Genomic DNA, 23,752 nt, shown 5'->3' with positions numbered 1-23,752 from the left:
ATTTCTTGAAATTTTATTGGTTTAGAAATATAGGAAATATAAAATAACAAAAAACTATGCACTAATAAGTAAATTTTAATATGTTTTATTAAAAAGTGTGAAAATTTCAAAACATGTATTATTTAAAAACAGAGGGAGTATTATTTAAAAAAACTCACTCGTAATATCTTATCATATCTACACTAAACGAAATTTAAGTTGTGGTTGCCATCCATATAATCTGCCATAAGTTCTTCGCATATATATATATAACTCAATTAACCTAGATATAACTCTATCAAAACTTTCTAGAGATATAAATAATCGCATGTATTTGCCAAAGCTATCGTAATCTTTATGAGATAGTATCTCTTAGATATGTTTACAACGTTGTCCAAAAAAGAAGAAGATATGTTTACAACAAACATATACGCTGTGTACTTCACAAATATCCCACCGATATGCACTTATACAAACGTACACAAACTACATATCTAATTAAGCACATATACATCAAGACGTACACACATCATGTGAATATATGCAAGATGGGTACATACATAAACACCACCAAAAGTTACAAGGGTTTTACTAGTATTTCTCATCATTCAGAAGCGGCCATTGAAATTACCCAACATGGAAATAGGGACGACACATAATCCTCTACTCCTCAAGTCCATATTATTGATGTTGCTTTTGTTGTTTCCTTCTCTGAGATTCCTCATCATCGTCATCTTTTGTTCATCTCCTTCTTGGATTTGGATTTGATGATCCGCCACGCCCCTCATATTTCCCTATCAATACCGTATCCAAAACATATTTACGTGTTATATTCATCGAATATAATGTAAAGATTATTAATACGAAAAGATCATATACCCTCCTTATAATTAGACAAACAAAACTTATCTAATCAACAGAGGACCAAGTCTGTCTTAATAAACTATTATGCGAAATGAATATTCTCTATCTTTTCCGTATGGGTTATAAACTAAATTAAATTCAAATGGATAGGTGGACACATAGATTTATATGTATGAAAGAAAGTATAAAGATTACCATAACGAAACTAGAAGATACATAGTCCTCGTGTTTTCTAGGAGGCGTCTGAATATGCTCCATCTGACTGATCTGTTCAAAATATCATTTATATAAAATTATACATTTGCTATAACTACTACAAAGGAGGATACTACAAGAGGAGACTAATAATAAAATTATAAAGTAATTATTGGAGGTAATTGACTCATAAATCATAATCAATCATATTTTACCAATTAAATTAAATTATATTTTTATAGATTTGCACCGCAAAAGAAAAGAAGAAAAAATTTGGATTAAAATTTCAATCATGGATCATGTTATAATTGGATTATATTAACTAGTATCTAACCTTAGGGCTATTAACCGGAGAGCTAGCCGTATCCTCCAAAGAATCATCCTCACAAATCTTTTTGGTTCTTGCCTTCCCAAACTTCAACTTCCCCGGAAAATTAACTGGAAAGCTCCGGCCAGAAAAGGCATCAGTGGCGGCGTCGGAGACCAGAGAAGGAGAGGCGTCCAGAATCGAGCACGAACTCTTATATTGATGTTCGTTATCTTCAGGATGAGTTCCGTATTGATTTGAGAAATCTTCAAGATAAGTTGTCCATCCACTCTCCTCTTGCTGAACACCATCATGATGATCGTGATCGGAATCATCAATATCAATATCATTATCATGACGGTGGAAAGGGGCGTGATTTTGTTCACAAGAATTACAAGAGAATGTATCCATTATGTGGAGAAAGGAGGGATAAACCAAAATATAATGGAATGATTCTTAAGTGGTTGCGTTTGGTATATGTATATATATTAAGGTCGTTAAATTTTCATGATATATATAAAAAAGAAGAAATAAAACTAATTGGAGAGATATAATCGGAATCTTAATGTGGTCATCACATGGGTCCCAAAGCGTTGATCAAAATTATTTATGGAGAACCAAAAGCCAACGACGGACTTCTGTAGAATGTGACATTAAGCTATCTTTAGAAAATATGTTCCAACATACAAAAGTGAAATATAAGTCTATTTTTTTCTGAAATGAAAAACATTTGCATATATAACTAAATACGTAGCTTTAGATTCGGGGACCGATCGGTAGAAATGGGATATACACAATAAGACCCTACAATCATATAGGTAGGAAACAAAACATTATCTTTCGAAATTAGGACATTGCTAAACTTAAGATTTGTATGTTTTTATTCTTTTCGATGATGTTTTATCAATCGTTTTGACCCAAAAATAAGTTTAAATGAGATTTGGCCCCAACTTATCGTTGATTTGCAGACATTTATTTATTAGTATTAGTTAAGACATTGCTTTCCACCATATTCATTTACGCAATTGTAGAGTATAAACTATACATTATGTGTCTGCAGAAAAAATATACATTATGTAAAGTGCGTTTATGATAATCGAATCAAACGTAGACAAAAACAAATCTAAACCATGAACATCAGCATTGGTTGGGTATGAGTCAGTCTCTCAACTATAAAATACAACTAATAAAACTGAATAAGAAATTAAATTTTAGAAACAAAAGAATTAAGCCATTAACTTGACACATACTTTTAGAGTCTCTCATTTTTTTTTTTTTGAAAAAAAGACTTATCTTGTTTTCTCTCTTACTTTTTCTTAACTTATTAGTTATTTTTATTTTTAATGGGAAGAAACTCATTGAATGAATTAATGAGATACTCCTATTGCTAATTATTTTTAATGCAAAAACGAAATTTTAAATAAAAATAAAATCCATAGAGGGTTGGTCTTGGTCAGTGTAAAAAGTAAAACAGACGGCCAATTCGTTATGAAAAATATCCTTTAACAACGTAATCATGATGTGCAATCTGATTTGATTCTTTTTTTAAGAATAGTTAAATAGTTAACTCCCAAATTGTTAAAGTGAAGCAGTTTGATTTATCAGTTATTAATATTTAACCCTAATACAAACCAAAAAAAAAAAAGAGGAGGAATGTTATGTATGTTCGTTGAACTTGACCACTTTTGATGTTGCGTGAGAATGGTAACGCCAAATAAAGTAGACCTTTTGGTTTTATAGTTTAGCCGTTACAGAAAGATGACACTTGAAACTATTGGATGTGATGTGCAGAAACATGTGAAGATAGGATACGATGAGAGCTCGGTATTTTTGAAAGTAATATATAGATGACGGACGGATTGTTGTTAGCTTAAAAGTGGAGCACTTCTATAAGTGATTTTCTTGTTAATAATCATTTTCGAGGTAAAACTAGTGGAGTAGCTTCTAACTTTTAGTAACTACTCCAGTAAAGTGACATTTATGAAATTTGCCCACATATGGATGTAGCTTTTCATAATATAACTTATTTGTCAAATTTTGAAGCTCCACAGTTTGGTCCCGATCTCAAGTAAGTTGTTACCAAGGATCTTTGTTACTAGATGACGCGAACCAAATATGGAGTTATCTAATTAATAACAAAGATGCGTGATCGACAATTTACTTTAAACTATGAACAGTAGTAGAGCTTTTTGTGATCTAAACTTGACATCACAAAATTGTTTATGTTCGTATATATATTTCAGATAATATGGAGAGAACAAAATCAAGGGCGACATGGAGAAAAACAAGTTTCTACCCCGAGATTAATAAAAATGGTCGATAAAAGCGTGAGAAAATGGTTGATCACTCTCCAAAAATAAAATAATGCAGAAGCTTTCACTATGTGGTTCACCTATGTATAGAAGTTCTTAAATAAAATCAAAAGTTGCAAGCTGTTTTCTCGATCGCACGTCACACAAATTGTAAAAGCGATTTTATTCGCTAAATACAATTTTACATTCATCTTTTGAAAAGAGATAATGTGTAATTAATTATACTCTAAAACTTTGTTTTGAATTGTATATATATTTAATAATAATTTTAAAAGTGTATTTTCTGAATATATACTCTTTTAATTGAATACAAACTATATTATGAAATAAATTGAGAAGTAACCAATAAAAGAGTTATTCTTGGGTTCACCCCTAGAGTGAACTTAGAAATTCACCTAACCAATAGTAATCACTCATTTCACAATTGATATCTTTTAAAAAAGGAAATAAAATATTGTCAAGTTATATTATGTTTTTTTAAAAAAAGATGAAAACAAACAAAAATAATAGTAGTTAAAAATGATTTTAAAAATATTATTTTAACATCATCGAAAAAAATAAATTCTAAACCCTAAATCATAAACCCTAAACCCTAAATCATAAACCCTAAACCCTAAACCCTTAAGTATATCCTAAACATTGGGTATATATATGCTAAACCTTTGGGTATACGTTAAACCCTTGTATAATCTTAAACTCTAAACCCTAAAGTCTAGTATATGCAAAAAAAAAAATTAGATATTTTAATACCATCATCGAAATACTAAACCCTGAACTCTAAACCCTGAACCCTTAGGTAAATCATAAACACTTGGATAATCCTAAATTTTAAATAAAAAAACTAAACACTAAAACAATAAATCTTAAAAATACTAAAACTTTAATCTTAGTCCCTAAACTCTTTTTAGGATTAAGGGTTTGGTATTTTTAAGATTTAGTGTTTAATGTTTTTAGTTTAGAATTTAGAGTTTAGGGTTTAGTGTTTTGATGACGGAACTAAAATATTTTAAATTTTTTTGTTGTTGCATATATTACTATTTTTATTTATTTTTAACATTTTTTATTTTAAAAATATAATATAACTTGATAATATTTTGTTTTCTTTTTTAAAAGATATCAATTGTGAAATGAATGATTCCTATTGGTTGGGTGAACCTCTAGGTTCACTCTAGGGGTGAACCTAAGAATAAGTCCCAATAAAATTAGTTATTTATTAAAAAAAGTCCCTCAAAAGTTTTTCGTATAGATTGTTAATTTGAGAAATCTGAATTTTTCTTTCGGAAACCCTCACAACTTCGAATAAATTAACATCATGCCTCAAAGTCAAAGAAACACACATTCTTAATTAGAACAGACATATATCCAGCTTTTCACTTGAGAGCATGAACTCTGTAAGCTTTTTTTTTTCTTGAACCCCAGAACTCTGCAAGTCTATGTAGGTTAAGAAAAGGTAAAAAACGAAATGGTATTTACTATTTAGACTTTACTGGAACCAAAATTCTCCAGCGGTAATCGAAGGCAGAAACATTACAAAAAGAACAAAGAAAAAAATCCACAATCTCCTCTCTCTCTTTTTTTCTTCCTGCTAATTTTCTCTCGATACCATTTGTTCTCTGTTTTTTTTTCTTGTTTAAATAAAAAAAGAAACAGAAGAAAGCGGGCGAAATCTCCGCCGCCTCATCTCTCCATTTCGCTTTAAAGACGGCTAGAAACGGTGCTCCGATCAATCCCACGGTGGTGAATGAAACAAAAAAAAAAACACTATCATCGGATTCAGTTCTTTTTATATTAGATATATCTACAAATACGTTTTGGAAGAGATGCTAGTAGTCGATGATTGGTTCTCCGATGGTGAGATTTCTCTCCACAGTCCATGGTAAGTCGAAGAGCTTCGCGGTCACAAACTTGAAGATCTTATTTACGTTTATGTTGTATGAAGCACTCGAGAAGAAGAGCGTCGCGTTTAGCGCCTTGGCGTAGGTCCTCGCCTGGCTAGCAATAGTCCATTGCAGATCAATAGGAAGCTGAATAAACTCATCAAACTTTGTTCCTACCATAACTGGAATCGCCGTCTGCATAAAGGACACAAAGCGTTTTATAAAAAGAGACCAAACTGAGAATGTTATTAGTGTTGTGTCTTAAAAATCTCACTTGGTTAGACTTTCTAGCTTTTTGATACCAGCTAATCACACTGCATAATCACAAAAAGAAAAAAAAAAAATAAGAAGAAGCTTTAGCTTTAATCAAAAGTTGCATGTTGATTAAGGCTAAACAGTAATTGTACTTGTTGAGTGTGCAACGACTGGTGAGATCGAACATGAAGAGAATGGCTACAGAGTCCTTGCAAGCCGTGGGGATTAGATCACGTGATTTCTCAGCGCCTGTTTGATTAACAACCTCCAATGATTTGCAATGGATTAAACATATAATTGAGTTTGTTAGGAAGAAGAGATTAACCTTGTAACTCGCAGATACTGTAGGAAATGCGAGCTCCTCCCATGGATAACGTCTTGTCCGTACAATGGATCCCTTTCTCCAACTCTCTCATCTCAACTTGTTTCTCTCCACCAACATACTTCGCCTTCACAATCAAAATCAACCAATTCAAATAATCAATATTCTTGTTTTATGTTTTTTTTTTCGTGTCGGCTCGACTTTAGCAGCTATACTGATCGCAAATTTTAATGTATTTGAAGTTAATAATTTTAGCTATTAATTTTTTTGTTTGTTTTAATTTCTGTGATTGGCTAGTGATCAATGTAACCGAACATGACTAATTAACCAGTAATGACCTAGAGAGATGGAATGTGTTGTATTAAGTAAGTAAAAACTAACCAGGAAGCAAGTCTTTCCGGTGTCGGGATCTCCTAAGAGGCTGATTTTCAGAGAGACAAGATCAGAGTCAGATCTCCGGTTGCTGCTGTCGTGGTCGTGTACCGATGTGCGGCGTGCGACATCACTGTCCACGACCGGAGGAGGGAGAGAACGAGAGACACTGGGAGAGGGAGTGGCGGCGCGTGACAACAAGAGATAACTCTGTGATTTGCCGGGAGTGCAAGGGACGATTCTGTTCAGGAGAATGCGCGTGAATCGACGGAGAATCAAAACACGACGGTTCACTAGGTTCTTGAGATTGTTGGTTCGAGCGACTTTAACGCAGGATTGAGCCATTTTCACTCTCGATCGATTGAAGGGAAAAATATAAACTATAAAAGAAGAAGGAAGGAATGCAGAAGTCAGAAGATAGGTTCAGGAAGAATAAGATGTGGTGATGGCCAGAGAGAAGCTGATTGATTCCATTTTGGCCATGAAAGAAAAGGAAAGGTGAGAGAGGTAATATACGGAAAGCCTTTTTAGGTTTCTGTGTTTCCTCCTCTTTTTCGGAGGGGCAACGACACTTCAAACCTTTTTTTTTCAAAATATATATTACTATTTGTGTTATTTTTATTAATTAATTTTAATTTGATTTCGACACATGTGTGGCCAACGAGATTTGAGAGAGAGGTGGGGATTGGATTTCTTGGATGTGACGACCACAAATCACATTACATATTTTCGGGCTTACGTTGATCTTTAATTTTAATCAGCTTGCTTTCTAATTCAGATTTATAGTATATATATCTTAAAAATGTTTGACTTTGAGGATATTTTAATCTGAAATTCAATTATCTATATATATATTTATCATTTTGAATATTTTCATTTTATAAATCTTTTTAGTTCTTAAGATATTTGCAAAGTACACTTGTCTTTAAAATTCAAACTAATTAAATTTTAAAATACAAGACTTAATGATGTGTGTCTTCATGTACTGAGTTCATTTCAGATTTAGCAACAAAGCATGCAATGATGATGTGTGTCTTCGTGTACCACATGTGACATGTGAGCCATGTTTTTTATGTGTATGTTTTTTGAGAAAGGGTTTATGTGAGCCATGTTTTTCGATTATTACACAAGTCATGATTTCTTCCTATAATTTCGTTATTCTGAATCACAAGTTAAAGTGATATATAAAACAAATTTCAATATCCTCTCGACACAATCAAATCTTATGAGGTTTTCTGCGTGATAATAATTTTCTTTTTCTTTAAAAAGATTTTTTTTTTTTTGCGTTTTCTAATAATTTTTTGAGTATTTTAATATAAATTTTCATAAGTTATATTTCTCTTGGCTTATCAATTTTATTTTTATTTTTTATATTATGTTAGATTGAATTATTAAAAAATACATTTTAGTTATTTTATATTGCATTTATGATTAGATTTTAGTTTTTTATTTGAGTTAAACATTTTAAAATAACAGATTAATTATTAATTAACTTCATAAAAATGAACTATATTTACACTTAAGTGGTATAAAGTAATTTATTAATTAAATCAATGAATCAATTAAAGTTTTTTAAAAACAAATTTTCTGGTGATCCTTACAAATAAATTTACTAATTTGATTAGCCTTTTCATACAAATTAACTAAATCATAATCTGAACACTTAATTAATAGATATATTCACATTTTGTTTTAAAAATAGAAATATTTACATTTTTTTTTTCATTTCTTAGATAATATGAAATTTTTATATATCTATAACTATATTATTATTTTTAATTTAATGGAGATACATATAAATTATTGTTATATTTTTAAAATGGTACCAACTTGTAAAATTTCATAAATGTAATTTGACATGTCATAATAAGAATTAAGATATGTCATCACTTTCACTAAGTCATATCACCTTTTTAATAAAAAAATGAATTTTGGGATATGACACATAAATAAATTCAAATAATATCGAGAGGATCATAAAACAAAACAAAACAAAACATATGAATTGGATAATCAAATGCTGTTGAAGTGTTGAGTTAATTCGATTTATAAATTTTGGTACCATATGAATTGGTACAGATGATATTTTGATTAATAATTGAGAGCCACGTGAATTAGAAAAAAATACATAATAAAAAGTAGCCAACTCAAAGACATGTCTCCGACCACCGTGGTTTTGTTTTGTATTTATTAAAATTTAAATGTACTAACGCTTGATGGTTGCTAACTTCTCTCGTTATTGAATGATTTACTAAAGTTTTTTTTTCGGAACTTATGATTTACTAAAGTTGGGGACTGCATTAGGATCAAAGAATTGCATCTTTCATCATCTCAGTGGCAGGCAATGTTCACAAAAAAGGACGCCAGTGTAACGTGGCGACCATTATTGTACGTCTTGTTCAGTTATTTATTAGGAGTATAGCTCTTTTTAGTGATTCTGATCTTCTTCTTTTTGTTTATTAAGGTTTTATGAGAATAACATATCGAGATTCTATATTTTTAGTGGAAAATGACAATTAGTTAATTAACAAGAATTTGTCTTTCAACCTTTTCATTATGTTCATGCCATCCCAAAATTAGGAAACTCAAAGTTAGACCAAAAAATGCTGCCTTCATAGTTGTACTTTAAACGGCCAGTGAAAAAAATATAAAAATGTTTGTGGTGTGGTTTGAACAAAATATAAAGAAAACTAAATTCTCTTGTTTAACCGTCAAAGCTACATATAGTTTTCTTTTAGCTACATATAGTTTTCTTAGAAAGTTGCTTATATTTCAGTGACAAAAAAAAAAAAAAAAAAGAAAGTTGCTTATATTTTGTGTCTTAAAGCTAATGTTTTGCCAACTTTAGAAAAGGAACGGGCCTGGATATTTCAAATTCTTATAATAGTTTGTTATCCTTTTTTTGGCTAAATAATACTAGTTTGTTATCTTTCTATTAAACACGATAAACATGGCTTCTAAAATTCCAGATAGAAGCTTATATAGAAAAGAATTTGAACTACTATCAATAGATGCGGTAAGTGGGATTTTTTCTTTGATATTTGGAGGAAATTCGACATTAACTATGGCGGATAGAGCATATAAAGACTCATTGTGCGCATAGAAGATAACCTCACTTTAGGAATATAAACTTCAATATTTGTCTTTCTCAACGCAAACGAACTGGGCTCAACTTATGATATGGGTACTTAGCTTAGAAAATCCTAGTTTCAGTTTTCTTACAGCCAGACATTCTTTAGGCCCATTTTATAGGAAAAATTAGTTTCCAACCTTTTCACTCAAAATTTCTCAACCAAATTGCACCTTCTTTCAAAAGAGGAACATTAATGATTCATAATGACCTAATCTAACAAAATATCAGTTGATTTTAAGTTGTCAGTAATTTATAAGAAAAAGAGACAGCAATCAAATATATAAAGCAATGGCCATTTTAATTTGGCATACCTTACCAACTTATTATTTAGTTTTAACTTTAAAGCAAGCATGCACAGATATTAATCAAAGATAAAAGACATGTCCTATATATAGTACATCCCACCCGTTGCCCAAACAAAAAATAAAGGTACCAGCTCATCGGTTATCTTGAGCATTTGAATCGATTTTCATTAAACCAATGGATCCAATCGGTTCATTGGTCATCAAATTCCATCGACTTGCATTATTCGGGAACCACTTCTAGTTTTATGTTGTTCCATTTGTCCAACCTTTTAAAAGCTTCTTCCACCTAAAACAACCATAACATCCAATTTTCTTCAAATCAATGAAACATAGATATGAACTAATGAACACATAGAAAAACGCATAGTTACCTCTTTTGTCCAGTCCGTTCTAAACGTGACCCACGCTAAAATAACGGTTTGTATAAGCGTACCACATATCATTCCCGTCCATATACCCTAAAACATCAACAAAAAATGAAGGGTATGATTACTGATTAGAATTTTATTAATAACATTATTAGTACGAGGATCATTGGATAAACTAAATGAATAACTAAATATAAGTTTTTGAGTTTTAAAATGAATGAGCATAAAATTATCTTACCTTGGCATCGAATTTGAAGTAAAATCCGAAGAGAGCCCCGAGAGGAATTCCAACAATATAGTAACATCCAACATTAACTTTTGCCACAAACGTTTGCCAACCACAACCAACCGCCACACCTTGAATAGACATTTTCACATTTTTCTTAAACAGCATTCATCTGTTTTGATTTGTAATATTAAGGTCTTGAAAAAAAAAGTTTTTACCGGAAAGAACTGGTTGGATTCCATTCAAGATAAGTGTTAAGGCAAGAAGCGGGCAGAGTTCAGAAACTGCAGCCGATACTTTTTCACCCTCGGTGAATGCATAACTCAAAACATCACGACAAGCCAAAATTACTATGGCTAAGATCACACATGTGATCAACGAATAAATGTTAACGATGATTACAGAAAATGCTGCTGATTTAGGATTTCCAGCTCCAAGTTCATTGCTCACTCTTACACTGAATCAACATCAATAGCATCAATTTTTAGAGGCTTACTCAAGTTTAGTTAGAGAAAAAAAAAGAGAGATCATGTTCAGGGTGATTTAGCATATTTGAGTGGTTGTCGAATGCAAGAACTTATATATTTTGGTGGAATACTTTTAGATAGGACATTTTTAATTTTATACTAGATTAGGACCCGCCCTAAAGGGCGGAAATTGATTTGTCAAATTTCAATTAATAATATATGGTATATATAATATGTGTATATAATATTATATATATTTTGTGTAATATTTATATATATATACATATTAGACATATATATAATATTTTATTAAATATATATAGAATTTAATAGTGTTATAATTTGTGTTGTACTTGTTATTAGTTTGTATTTAATCTTCTTTTATTTTTAGTATAATAATTTGCCTTGTCACACCTTTTACCTTTTAACTTATACACATAGTTATGCATTTTTTCAAAAAAAAACTTATACACATAGTCTCGTAAAATGTAATATATAAAAAAATATATTTAAAAAATCTACTGACCATATGCCACTATTATTTGGTTGTTTGAACAAAAAAAAATCATGTTCTTGTATAACTGTGTATGTTGTGATATGATGTAGGTGAAAAGTAAATATATGGAAGTAAAGTTAGTGATACGAACATGAGCCTATGTTGGTCTATGACACAATTATTTGGTTTTTGGAAGATCAATGAGCATAAGCATACACGGTCTTTGTATGCTTACGTTGTAAATGAGTCGGATATTTTTTCTCTTATGTCTGGAATGATATAGAACTCGTTGATTTAAGAGTGGTTCAGTTTTATATGATCTAATTAGGGCTGGGCAAAAAATCCGAACCCGAAAAACCGAACCGAACCCGATCCAAAAAAGTAGCACCGAACCCGAACAAAAATTGATTAAATATCCGAACGGATTCAAAATTTTGGTATTTAAAGAACCGAAACCGAACCCGATCCGAACCGAAATATTTTGGGTACCCGAATGTATCTGAAATAAATTTATATATTTGAATATATACATTATTTTTATATATAATGTATATTAAAAATATTAAAATATATAAGATACCTTTTAATTTTCCAAAATACTCGGAAAATATATGCAAATAGTCAAAAGTAAATGTTTAAAATAGCTAAAATATACTGAAAACACCAAAATAGTTAAATATCTATTGATTTTTTATCCAAATATTCAAAGAAAACTAATTTATGTGTTAAATTAAGGTATTTTGGCATATATGTTATGAAAATTTATATGTAATATATTATTTTTCTTATAGATTTTGAAAGTTTAGAGTATATAATAAATTTTGAAAATTTAAAAACATTTTAAATGGGTTATCCGAACCCGAACCGAACCCATAAAGATCCGAACCGAACCCGAACCGAAATTTAAAAATATCTGAATGAGGCTGAAATCTTTGACCCCGAAAACCCGAAACCCGAATGGACTGAACCGAAACCCGAATGGGTACCCGAACGCCCAGTCCTAGATCTAATTATATTAAGAGATTAACCAAAAATATTATAAAAGTGTTACTGGTTAGGTTTAACTAATCTATGTTGGTTAAGATTTGGTTTAATTTAAGTTGGTAGGTTGCATTGTATAGGAGACATCATATATTCTAGCAACAATTATGAAAGAGTCCAAAATTTAAATGAGAACTTCAAATAGTAGATAATCCCTAAATTAATAGATTAGATTATTGAAACGGAGGAAACATGAGTTTTAAAGCACGGACCTTATCGCTGCATTGAATCCAACAGAGATCATAAACACCCATCCAGAAATCGTCATGCTGGATACCGAAATATAGTAAGAATGAGCAAAAATAAATGCAATATTTAAATTCTTTTAAATACTAAACTAAATACACCCTGTAAAATTTCATATAAAACTATGAGCAGCAAAAGTGTCAAAATTGGTCGCTACTAACTTAATTTTAATATATCTACAAGCAAACTTCACTTTGTACTACAAAAATATTGTTATGTGCTCATATTAAGGGGCGGAGGCAGAGAGGAGGTTGTGGGGTCAGGTGACCCCAGTAAAATTGGGGAATTTTTAGTGTATTATTTTCTTAAATTATTACAATATCTAACTAAAATTTAGCATTTGACCCCATTAATTTATGTATACATTTTTATATGTCCCTATTATTTTTTTAATAATTATGTTATAATAATAGTACATTTAATTTTTAATTATTAAATTTTTATAATATGATCCCATTCAAAAATATTTTTGGTTCCGCCACTGCTCCTATTAAATAACAATATTAAAAGTGTTGTCAAATGATTTCTAAATTATTTACTAAGAAAATTTGAGATTAAAAAAATAATTTACCACTAACATTTATTATAATTCATCTTTTGAAATTGTTTTTTATAACTCATCTTTTTAAAAATATTTTTTATCTTAAAAAGATATAGAGTATGTAATATCGTGTTTAACAGAAAATATGTATAATATAGTGAAAACTGCTTTGACAAAAAGAAGAGCAAATCTGAGTTAAAACATATCTATATGAACCATCATTTTCATTGCATGCCTGAATACAATATTATAAAAAAATTAAAATTTAACTTCTACATAAAAATGGTGCAATGTGATCAAGATTTGGTACAAGTCTCTAAACAAAATGGATTCTACTAGGATTGATTATAAGTATTTGATACTTGTATTTGCTATTTGTTCCGTACTCAGCTTAAAAAAGTAACTACTTATTATCGACAAATCTGATAACAAATATCTATTTTTATTATTTGCAAGTAAAAATGAAATATAAAACCTTTTTACTTTTGAAACTACTTGACTTGTTATTTACTATTCATTTTCCATATTATAGTTATACTTAATATCTATTAAGTATGTATGGCTAATATTTATATCTTTATAAACAAAAATTAATATAAATGTTAACATTTATGTTCTTACAAAAAAAATTAATAGAGATTTGTAATTTAAAAATAAAATAAATATTTATTAAAATATTAGGCCTAGTAATCTAACTTTTAATCTAAAATATATTGTAATTTGAGTTTTTTTATATTTTAAATATAAATATAGATTTAATTAATCAAACAATTCAGATTTAAGTAAAAAATTTAAGCAAGTAAATGAACGAGTTAAGTAACTTGCAAATATTCAAAATTTTGACAAGTACTTAATATGCCAAATACTCATTTTTACAACAAAATACTCGTTTTAAATGAGTCAAATAGAAATAGTAAGTTTAACTATTTAAAATTATTTATGTCCCATGCCTACGTCTAACTTCTTTCTGTTTGGTAATGGAGAAAACAGAACTTTGGACGAATGAAAAATGATAAAGCACCCTCGAACGCAAGAGGTTCATGGTAAACAAAAAATCTACTTAAAAGAAAAAAAAATCTACTTAAAAAGACTATTGTATTTTTTTTGATAAAGAAAAAGACTATTGTATTATAATCTAGTTTTTCAACTATTGTATAATATAGTACAAAACAAAGAAAAAGATGCAGGTAACCGACAAAAAGACGAAGAAAAAAATGTTTTGTACGACACTCCAAGTAAATAATTTCATAGTCAAAACTACAGGAATTATTTTTTCGCAAAAAAATAAAAAGTTTCCCGTAAAAATACTAATATTGAAGATGAAGACAAAAAATGGGAAAAATATGTTCAAGAATTCTTAAATAAAAGCTTTATTGGCAAAAATGAAGGAAGGTTGCGTTCGATCAATCGTTCGCAACTAACAAAACCTTCATATCTACAACCAAACTTCACTTTGTACTCCTACAGAAGTTATGTTCCGTTCTTTTCAACCTAATTGGCAATACTAAAAGAATTGACGAATCATTTCTAAAACATCCATCGGAAAAGACTATAACCAACGTATTAATTTGGTCGAATTTCAAGATAACGGAATAATATATGTTTGGTTCCGTTCAAGAGGCAGGTATGCCAAAGCAAAGCATAGAATAAAGTAGCTTACGTATGACTGTCTTTTTGGAAGAAAAAGGAAAGAGTGTTACTATTATCTAGAATAATGGAATAATATTATCAATCTGCTTTTACGAAGAAATTAACAAAAAGTATTAATTAAAATTTTGTTAACAAAAAAAGGTTTTTAGAAGGAAATAATTTTACTATTGTGTCTAGAATAATGGAATAGTATTGTTCATCTGCTTTTACGAAGAAATAACAAAAAAATATTAATTAAAATTTGTTAACAAAAAGCTTTCTTTAGAAGGAATGAAAATTTCTTATAGATTATTTTTCCTAGTTCTTTTTCTTGCCAACCATTTTATCTTCCTAGATTATAACAAGAACTAGTAAAATATTTCTATATTAAGAAAATATTTTTGGAAAAGACTTACCAAATAGATAGAGAATCAAGAGCAAGTTCCGGATTCTCGAGGAGTCCGGCGAGAAGAACCAAGATCTGAAAATACCAAGTCTCAAGGCAAAGCATCACGGCGGAGGCGGCAGAGAGTTTGAAGAAACTCGGTAGCCCCGAGAACGCCTGAACACTGAACCCTCTCCACGTCTCACGACACCGATCACTCGTCACGATGTAAACATACTGAGCCACCACAATGATCCACCACGAGAAGCTCAGCACGAGCGACGCTCCGAGTAAACCCCACCCGAGCTTGTACACAGCGAGCCAGCTTAGGAGAAGATGAACGAAGAGAGTGACGGTTGCAATGTAAGCACTCGGGGCAACGATGCTTTGAGCCTGGAGGAACTTTTGGATAGGGAAGTTCATCGCGTAGGCGAAGATCTGAGGGATAAGGCCGTAGACGAAGAGAGACGCTGCGGAAGCGATCTCGGGCGACTCCCGAGGAAAAGAAGAATGGGTTTGCAGAAAACGTATATTACGGTGAGGAGGACGCCGGTGAGCGTGAGCAACACGGCGGATCTCTGGAGATAAACGCCGAGCATGTCGTATTTTCTCCCTCCAAACGCTTGTCCACAAAGCGTCTCCACTGCACTCCCCATCCCTAGCTACGTAACGTATATATGTTCAAAGTTGGAGGCTTCAGAATTATTATTACAAAACAGTATATAACATAACTAAAGATCATGTTGTTACCATGAGACCGTAAGCGAAGACTTGTATTCCTGTGTTTCCGAGAGAAGCAGCAGCTAGCTCTAGGTTTCCTAGATGACCGGAGAAAATTTGAGTAGACATGGACATGAGGTAGTTTATCATGTACACTATGACAGCTGGTGCAGCAAGTTTGAAAAGGAGTTTGGATTCAATCATGGTGGCTTTACGTAGGCGGCGGAACAAGGGAGTTTCCAAGTCGGAAAGCACTCTCTCTAACTCGCCGTTGCTGGATTCCGGCAAGGGAGAAAGCTGAGGCTGTAGAAGCCGTTGGTATACGACATCGTTTTGAGACGAGTCCATGAGATTCTCGCTTCAAGATATCTGTGGTTTCTGTGTCAGTTTATGTGTATGTGTTTTGGAGGGTGGCGAGTGGGGGCTATATGTACACTCGTGATTCTCGCTTGATGATATTTTTTTTTTATGAATATTCATATTAGTTTTTAAAAATTGTTGTTTGATAAATAAATAAAAAATATATTAATGGTTAAGGAATTTTTTATAGAAAATATTTTGATTTAAAGTTCTTATATAGATAATTTTTGATACTAGTTGGTAAATATAAATTAGAAAATAAAAATGTATTTATATATTTGTGTATACACTTTAATATTATTTTATTATATATATTACTCATTTTAAATAAAGATTTTTTATTTATTCATCTACAACACAGCTCATAGTCAAAAATGTTAAAAGAACTATTTTTTTTTTATTTTTAGAAATTTAAAACAGTACAAAATAATTTATAATCTATTTTTTTAATTCTTGTAAAACATCACAACTATCATCCCTAAATTCTATGTTTGCGGATGATAAAAGTAAAATTAATCAAACTATAATTAGAAGAACTAAAAATAGAGAAAAAACTAGATTTACAAGAAAAATTTGTTTCCTTCAGAACATTTTGAAGGAATTTTTTTAATTGTAATTCTGTTATGCTTTCCAATAAACAAGCTCAAAAATTTCTTCTCTTTTTTCTTTTTTATAATTTATTTTGTGATTTTCTTATTAATGATAACAATAGGCGATCTGATATCAATCTATCAATTTTCAAGTTTGTCTTAGATAGTTATTCTAATTTATTCTACTAGCAAAATTAACAAAGTTCAGACATTTATTTCTCTTGTTAATTGGGATATATTTGGGTCAAATTCTTTAATCCCAAAGATCTTGGGAAAACCAGCCGAGACGCTAAGAGCATCTCCACAAAGATTTTTAGAGTATGCAAAACTTTATATTTGAAATTTCAAGGTGTTCTTCTCCAAAACTAAAACTTTAAATTTAACTTCAAAATTATTTGTAATCTACTCTATAATTCTTATATTTTTCATAGTTAATGTAGATTCATAAAACTTTTATATATAACTAAAACATATATAAAACATATTGCAACAATATTAATTAATCAAATCTTACGCTACAATATAAAACTATCAATAAAAATACATAGGAAATATTAAAATACAAGAGAAATACCACATTACTCCCTAAAATTATTTCCGTAAATATTCTATTTTTGGTTACAAAAAATTTGTTTGGACAATATTTTAGAGATTTTGGAGTTTCAAAACAAATTTTAGAGACCATAGCGTTTTGTAATATTTTAAATGTGTGTGTCATAATTTTTGTCTTCATGTAGCTTTTGAAAAATATATTTTATTATGTTTCTTTTGTAATATTTTTGTTGTCTAATTCTAGTTTTCACATATTATAAATTATTTATTTAATTTTATGTGTAAAACTTGAATTTATAAAATAAATCTGAAATCATTATGAGATATAGAAAAATAAAGATTAAAATGATAAGCAAAAGATATTTAATAATCATAAATCTGATGTGTAATTAATTGTAATGACCAAATGCAAATAATTTTATGTATATATATATATATTTTTAAAAATTAATAAAGTATTGTTTTTTGGAAAAGACAAGTACTAAAAGATAGCACAAACAAACTTTTCTTTTGGTTAACTAAATCTCAAAAAGCAATAACTGCAGCGTAAAATTCAAAGTAACTAATTTTTTGTTTTTTTTGGTAAAAGAAGTAACTGATGAATGTTGTAATGGGTTAGATTCATATCCGCATGGGTATATTGATATATACAAACAATAATTCATCATATAGGATGCAACAAATATTTCTACATCATCATAATGTTAGCATCTGAGAGAAAAGGATCACTCCTTCAAGTCTTACATATTTATAGTATTTACATTAATTAACCACAAACATCAATTAAATTTTGGATACCCTTGAATTGATAGCAAAATCAGAGACTAATAAACTCCAACCAACATTTTAGGTGGATGCAATTTATGATTTCAGAAACAAAATTATACTATTTGGAGAAGATTATCCGTGAAATTTTACAGATTTGTTATTCATTGCCGATGGCTTAAAAAAAGTTTATTCTTGTTGGGAGAGCTAATCCAAAATATATAGAAGAATAATGTTCTATTAATGAATAAATGATCAAAACATCGAAATGTTTACAAACTCGTGTTATTGAGATATTTTTCCTTTCCATTTGGTTAATTGAGCAGTTTTGAGTACCCAAACTATTTATATGCCATGCACAAATTTTATCAAAATATATTTCGAATGTCAAAATTTATAGGCCTTTATATTATATATAAAAATTATTTTTGATCTTGAATATTCAAACCGTAAACTATAGGTGATGAATATATACATTTTAGTCATATTATTTACACTGTTTATTTTCTTATTTATTTACATTAATGATAAACAAAACCACCTCATTTCAATAGGGCCACATTTGAAATTTTGAGAATTATAAACATTTTTCAAAGTGTTTTACTAAAAAAATCCATAATTTGAAAGCCTATTTTTATATTAAATTTTCAAAAAATTTGAGAACCAAAACTAATTCTTTATTAACTTTGATTCTAAACATTTTAGTGAACATATCTAAACTAGTAGAATAGTATAATATTGTCTACTTTAAATTGAAGTAGCAAAGTTCACATGGATTTGGTTTTGAATTCCTTTCCAAAATATCTTATACTAATCAGAATTAGATACATTTTATATAGTAGACACTATTTATCTAAATTTTCAATATAGGATTTGAATTGACATCTCATAATTTCAGATTCAAAACCTACCATCTCAAATATATCTGCATGCGTGGCTAGGTGACATGAATATCTAGTTCCTATTGTAAATAACTAGATCTAAATGGTGCTGATAAACAGAGCCATAAAAAAACTAACCAATTAGGCTTCATACCACCAAACCCTGGTTATTCAAAAGAGAATCTTTCTTATTATTAAAGCTAAATAATCGATCGATCATTGGCCTCAATCAATAAGTCAACATGTGGGACTAGTTTTCAGTGTTTCTATAGTGGATTCTTTTGCAAATTTGTGTCTAAATTTGCAAAAGAATCCACTATAGAAACTCTTCTATATCATATAACTATATGGTGTATGAAAGTTGTCAAATCTGTAAATATCTAAATTTATATGTTTAAAATACATGTATTTTCTTTACATAATTTCAAAACTCTTAAAACATTTAAACATATATAACTAGAACTAGTAAAAATTAAAACATATAAAAGCATGTTAGCAAATAGTTAAATCTAAAATATACAAGTCTTTGTATGTAGCTGTGTTTGATGATCACTAGTGAAGAAAAAGCCAATTTGCGGTTATAGACAATTTAGTAAGGAATTATATAATTTTTCTTTTACAAATTAAGGGATCTATATATGTATTTTTTTCCTAAAATTTTGGAGACCATGCATAGACTAATACTTCACTAGTATATTCTTAGGTTGGACTGGCGAACATTGTAGTTTTGTCTTTGATCAGTGCCGGCTCTGAGGGTGTGCGGACGGTGCATTTGCACCGGGTCCTATCTTTTTAATCAATTTTCCTTATAAGAAAAATGTCCAAATTTTAAGATTTCTGTGAAAAGTAATAGAAACGGCGGATAAAGAACACAATCTGAAACAAAAATTAGGTTTCGTCTTTTTTGCAAAGAAGAAGAACACGTGATGTATTTAAAATACACGTTAGATGGTTATATAAAAGGCCTTAATTAAACATGAGTTAAAATGGACCTAAAATATTTAGTATTTTTTTTCATTTTAGCACAGGGCTTGTCCAAAGTTTGAGCCGGGCCTGTCTTTGATGCTCTGTTCTGTACTCAGTTGTTATAAGCGTTTTTTTCTTTGCCTTACATTGTTTCTGGATTTTGGTATAGTCTTGTTTTTGATTTGTTTGTATATTTTTTCTTTGCATTGCCTTTAAAAGAAAATCATTAGCTCTTCCTTATACGTGCTTTGGTTCCTCTCCACAAGGCTAAATGCAGATCTGTTTATCACCACAGCTTTGTTATTATATAGTTCAGTTTGTAGGGAAAGACTCAAAGCTCGCTGATACTGTTACCAGAGGCCTTGTGAAAACTGGCGTGTGACGAATAGCTCAAGTTAATGTTTCTTGGGGAGTTAGGAGAAGTCTTGGAAGCAACTCAAGCTGATGAGTTTCAACGTTGTATGGTTTCTTTATTCCGGTAATTGCTCGATGTATCAATAGTTCACATTTTCAGGTTCGGATACATAACTTTTGCATTGTCTCTCCCGTTGATAAAAGTATAAAGGAAGTTGTGTTTTATTTTTTGTTTGGTAGGTTTCTGAAGAGCATAGTTTCGATGGAACAACGAACATATAATATAAGAACCTGATAACTCAGAACCATAAAGTGATCATGCCTATAGTCTTGCCAGCTCTTGAGAGAAACACGCATAAACGTGAGAAAGTGTTTTGTGACATGGACCAAGTTCTATTTGATGAGTGTTTAGTAAAATTCCAAGTGAAACGGGAAAGAACATGGAAGCGGTTAGAAGATTTGGCAGACGACGGGGCAGTGCTGGTCCCAAGATTTGTGTCCTTACTCAATCTTAGAAGCAGCTATGAGTCCACATGATTAAACTGAGAATATTTGATACATTGATTCGCAAACCAAAATTATGACAGTTTTGAAAGAACCGAACCAAAACCCGGATCGGATACAGCTAATCAAAAACCTGTTTAGAGCTAAATCAAATCAATGGGATGAGTTATGTTTTGTGGAAAGCTTGTACGCAAGAGACTGCGCAGATCCAAGTACTATGAGATACATTGTGGTTGCTCTATCTTCTCTGTTTTGTCAACCGGAAACCGGGACGTCGGAATCATCCAAAATGATGATCTTATCAGCCTTACGTCTGGCGGTAGAGTTTGCCGTTTGCTGTTTACAGACATAATTGTTTTATTTTTGAACTTCAATTGATTTTGTTTAAGCAACAATGCTTCAGTATGTATGTATATTTCCTATACGAGCTAATGCACGTCGCTAGTTGACTTTTATATGCTTTTCTATAATTAATTTGTCAAGTTCGACGTCGACAATATCAGCATCTTACGCCAATGATTGTATCTGAAATGAATCAGATTTATTTTATTCTATTTTTTTCAAGTATACTGAAATTTTGAGATTGTGACGGATATTCGTTATACGCTTTAGAACAAGTCTGCATAATGTTGTGAACACAATAATCATATCATTTTCTGTGTTATTCTCATAAGCAATTGCATGTGTCTTACGTACAATTTAATGTGGTTTTCTCAACAGCCAAGATATGAAGATGGTACTCAATAATTACAAATTGATATGCAAGTATGTTAATGCATACATTATGCGATTGTAATCCTAATACATACAAATTAGTAAAAAAAAACACACACACAAAATTATTCATAATTCGTTACTCTTTAAATTATACAAAATATAATAGTTAGGCGAGCTGGAAGTACAAACTTGAGGCATCGATTTTCATAAAAAGGGCTTAATGTTTTACAAATTGAACTGTAATAGATGTGCATCCTCGTAAGATGATATAGTTGTCCATTGTAGTTATCATTGTCATAATTTTAATAAATTATAATTATCAAAATTTATCTCTTTATTTTCTCAACCAAATAATATAAATACTTTCTTTATTAGAAGAGTAACGATATGATTTTATTTGTTTCAACTCTTTTTTTTGTTCAACACTTTGGGTATGACTGAATAGCCTTTTTAGCGAGAATCTTTTTAGCGAGAAATGTTTTTTTTCTCTCGGTTCCACTTAATGTTTGCCAATCAGGTGAAACCATTATTATTTTTCTTACGTTCAATACTGTTTAGTTGAATGTATATTGTTCACTTTTCTCCCTCACTGTTTTGAAGTAAAAAAATTAATTATCACTGGACTTTAATGTTTTCTCTTTATTATTCTACTAGTTTCCCTCTTAACTATTCTACTAGTTTTCTTCTTTATTACTTCAATTTCTATTACGCTCAGTTACTCTATAATTTACCAATCACACTCTTTTATTTGTGTTTAACAATAGACCTGTGAGATTTTTTTGTCAATCGCAACAGCAAGTAATAACCGACAGATACGATGTTAGAAATAACAGCGGCAACGCCAACGGCAACCGGCAGATAGGACGTAGAAATAAACAACGGCACGACAACTTCGATTTCCTGTCCTAATCAATCCTTGGTGACTGACGCGCCGCTGACGTAATTTTACAGAGAGTAAAATTACTTCCGTAACAGCTTTATCTATTGATGCTGACGCTAGTTGCTGTCCTACACATATAAAATTTGGTAATTATCTGATCTACATACGTTTCTGTCCCGTTTTCATTGTTTGTAACGATTAACGAATTAAAAGTACAGGTCCCCTTAAACTGAAGAATATTAACTCAAAATCTTTCTTTTAACGGTGATCTTCTTTATAAACCTTTTGACAAATTGTCTTTAAAACTTTTTGAAACCGGGGAATAAATTAATATCGTAAACGTTAAACAAGAGCCGACGTCAGAAAAAGGAAAACATAAAATATAGCCGTTATGTACATGTAAACGTGCCCTGACCTATAAGGCTTATAACCTTTATTGAAATTTATTTAAAGAAACTGAAAAGGAAACAGTTAACGGAGATGACACATGCTGCAAATAATTTAATATTATTTATTGATTTTACTAGTAAACACCCAAAACGTATGAATCAACAGATCTTAATTAGTTGCATCTTGGATTGATTTCCCCACAAAAGAATAAACACATAGGGAAAATAAATCTGTCATTTTTTAAAATTATAAAATGATTTTTCTTTATTGTTCCGATCCAAGACCCTTCTCCTTCTCCTCCTTCTTCTTCTGCAGAATCTGCAGTTTCGTCTTCCACGGTTTACATCTTCTCGACTTTGTTTGACTTCGTCGATACAAACAACAAGACGGGATTTCTCGCTAAGATCTGAGAAGGTAATTGAAGTTAATCTCAGTTAACTAGGCCCATTTCATTCATCATCTTTTAGATTTAGACTGAGATTGTTTGACTAGTTTTGGATTTGATTTTTGGAGTTTGATTTTGTTTTAAAGTTTTTAGATTTAGTTATTGGTTATTGATTTTAGTTAAGAGAATACAGCAAAATTACAAATAAAATTACGAATAAGTGAACTTTTGCTTCCACTGAAATGCATCAGAATATTCTGACTGTTATTTTTTGTAAAGAAAAAGTATATTAACATGTTTTAAAATATTGTCTGACAAATTATATTGTACTAGTAAAAAAATAAATAAATTACTTACAAATGATACAA

General features: G+C 30.3%; 2 protein-coding genes and 1 pseudogene across 2 annotated transcripts; all 3 read right to left on the bottom strand.

The window, feature by feature from the left end:
* Window positions 1-292: 292 nt before the first annotated feature.
* Window positions 293-1,839, bottom strand: LOC108835845 (vascular-related unknown protein 1). Its single transcript, XM_018609068.2, has 3 exons — window positions 1,373-1,839; window positions 1,039-1,110; window positions 293-773 (listed from the first exon to the last, which is right to left on the bottom strand). Exons 1-3 carry the CDS (start codon window positions 1,754-1,756, stop codon window positions 588-590), a joined length of 642 nt encoding a protein of 213 aa, XP_018464570.1. The 5' UTR covers window positions 1,757-1,839; the 3' UTR covers window positions 293-587.
* A 3,327-nt stretch (window positions 1,840-5,166) lies between these two features.
* LOC108859007 (septum-promoting GTP-binding protein 1-like) lies at window positions 5,167-7,044 on the bottom strand. Its single transcript, XM_018632843.2, has 5 exons — window positions 6,493-7,044; window positions 6,115-6,238; window positions 5,942-6,038; window positions 5,809-5,848; window positions 5,167-5,729 (listed from the first exon to the last, which is right to left on the bottom strand). The coding sequence occupies exons 1-5, from the start codon at window positions 6,826-6,828 to the stop codon at window positions 5,481-5,483; spliced, it is 846 nt and encodes a 281-aa protein (XP_018488345.2). The 5' UTR covers window positions 6,829-7,044; the 3' UTR covers window positions 5,167-5,480.
* A 2,849-nt stretch (window positions 7,045-9,893) lies between these two features.
* On the bottom strand, window positions 9,894-16,456 carry LOC108856668 (protein DETOXIFICATION 40-like; annotated as a pseudogene).
* Window positions 16,457-23,752: the final 7,296 nt, after the last annotated feature.

Source organism: Raphanus sativus, unplaced genomic scaffold (assembly GCF_000801105.2).
Source record: "Raphanus sativus cultivar WK10039 unplaced genomic scaffold, ASM80110v3 Scaffold1249, whole genome shotgun sequence".
In the NCBI taxonomy this organism is placed as follows: Eukaryota; Viridiplantae; Streptophyta; class Magnoliopsida; order Brassicales; family Brassicaceae; genus Raphanus; species Raphanus sativus.
The sequence above is the reverse complement of the archived record's forward strand: the minus strand, read 5'-3'. Positions and strand labels throughout refer to the sequence as shown.

Bases quoted from the DNA above. Each gene is read 5' to 3' on its own strand.
- LOC108835845 (XM_018609068.2), bottom strand. From the start codon at position 1,756: ATGGATACATTCTCTTGTAATTCTTGTGAACAAAATCACGCCCCTTTC. The intron at 1,111-1,372 runs GTTAGATACTAG...TATTTTGAACAG, and splicing joins CTCCGGTTAATAGCCCTAAG to ATCAGTCAGATGGAGCATAT. The intron at 774-1,038 runs GTAATCTTTATA...CGGTATTGATAG, and splicing joins TATCTTCTAGTTTCGTTATG to GGAAATATGAGGGGCGTGGC.
- LOC108859007 (XM_018632843.2), bottom strand. From the start codon at position 6,828: ATGGCTCAATCCTGCGTTAAAGTCGCTCGAACCAACAATCTCAAGAAC. The intron at 5,849-5,941 runs GTACAATTACTG...GTGATTATGCAG, and splicing joins AGTCGTTGCACACTCAACAA to TGTGATTAGCTGGTATCAAA. The intron at 5,730-5,808 runs GTGAGATTTTTA...TCCTTTATGCAG, and splicing joins AAGCTAGAAAGTCTAACCAA to ACGGCGATTCCAGTTATGGT.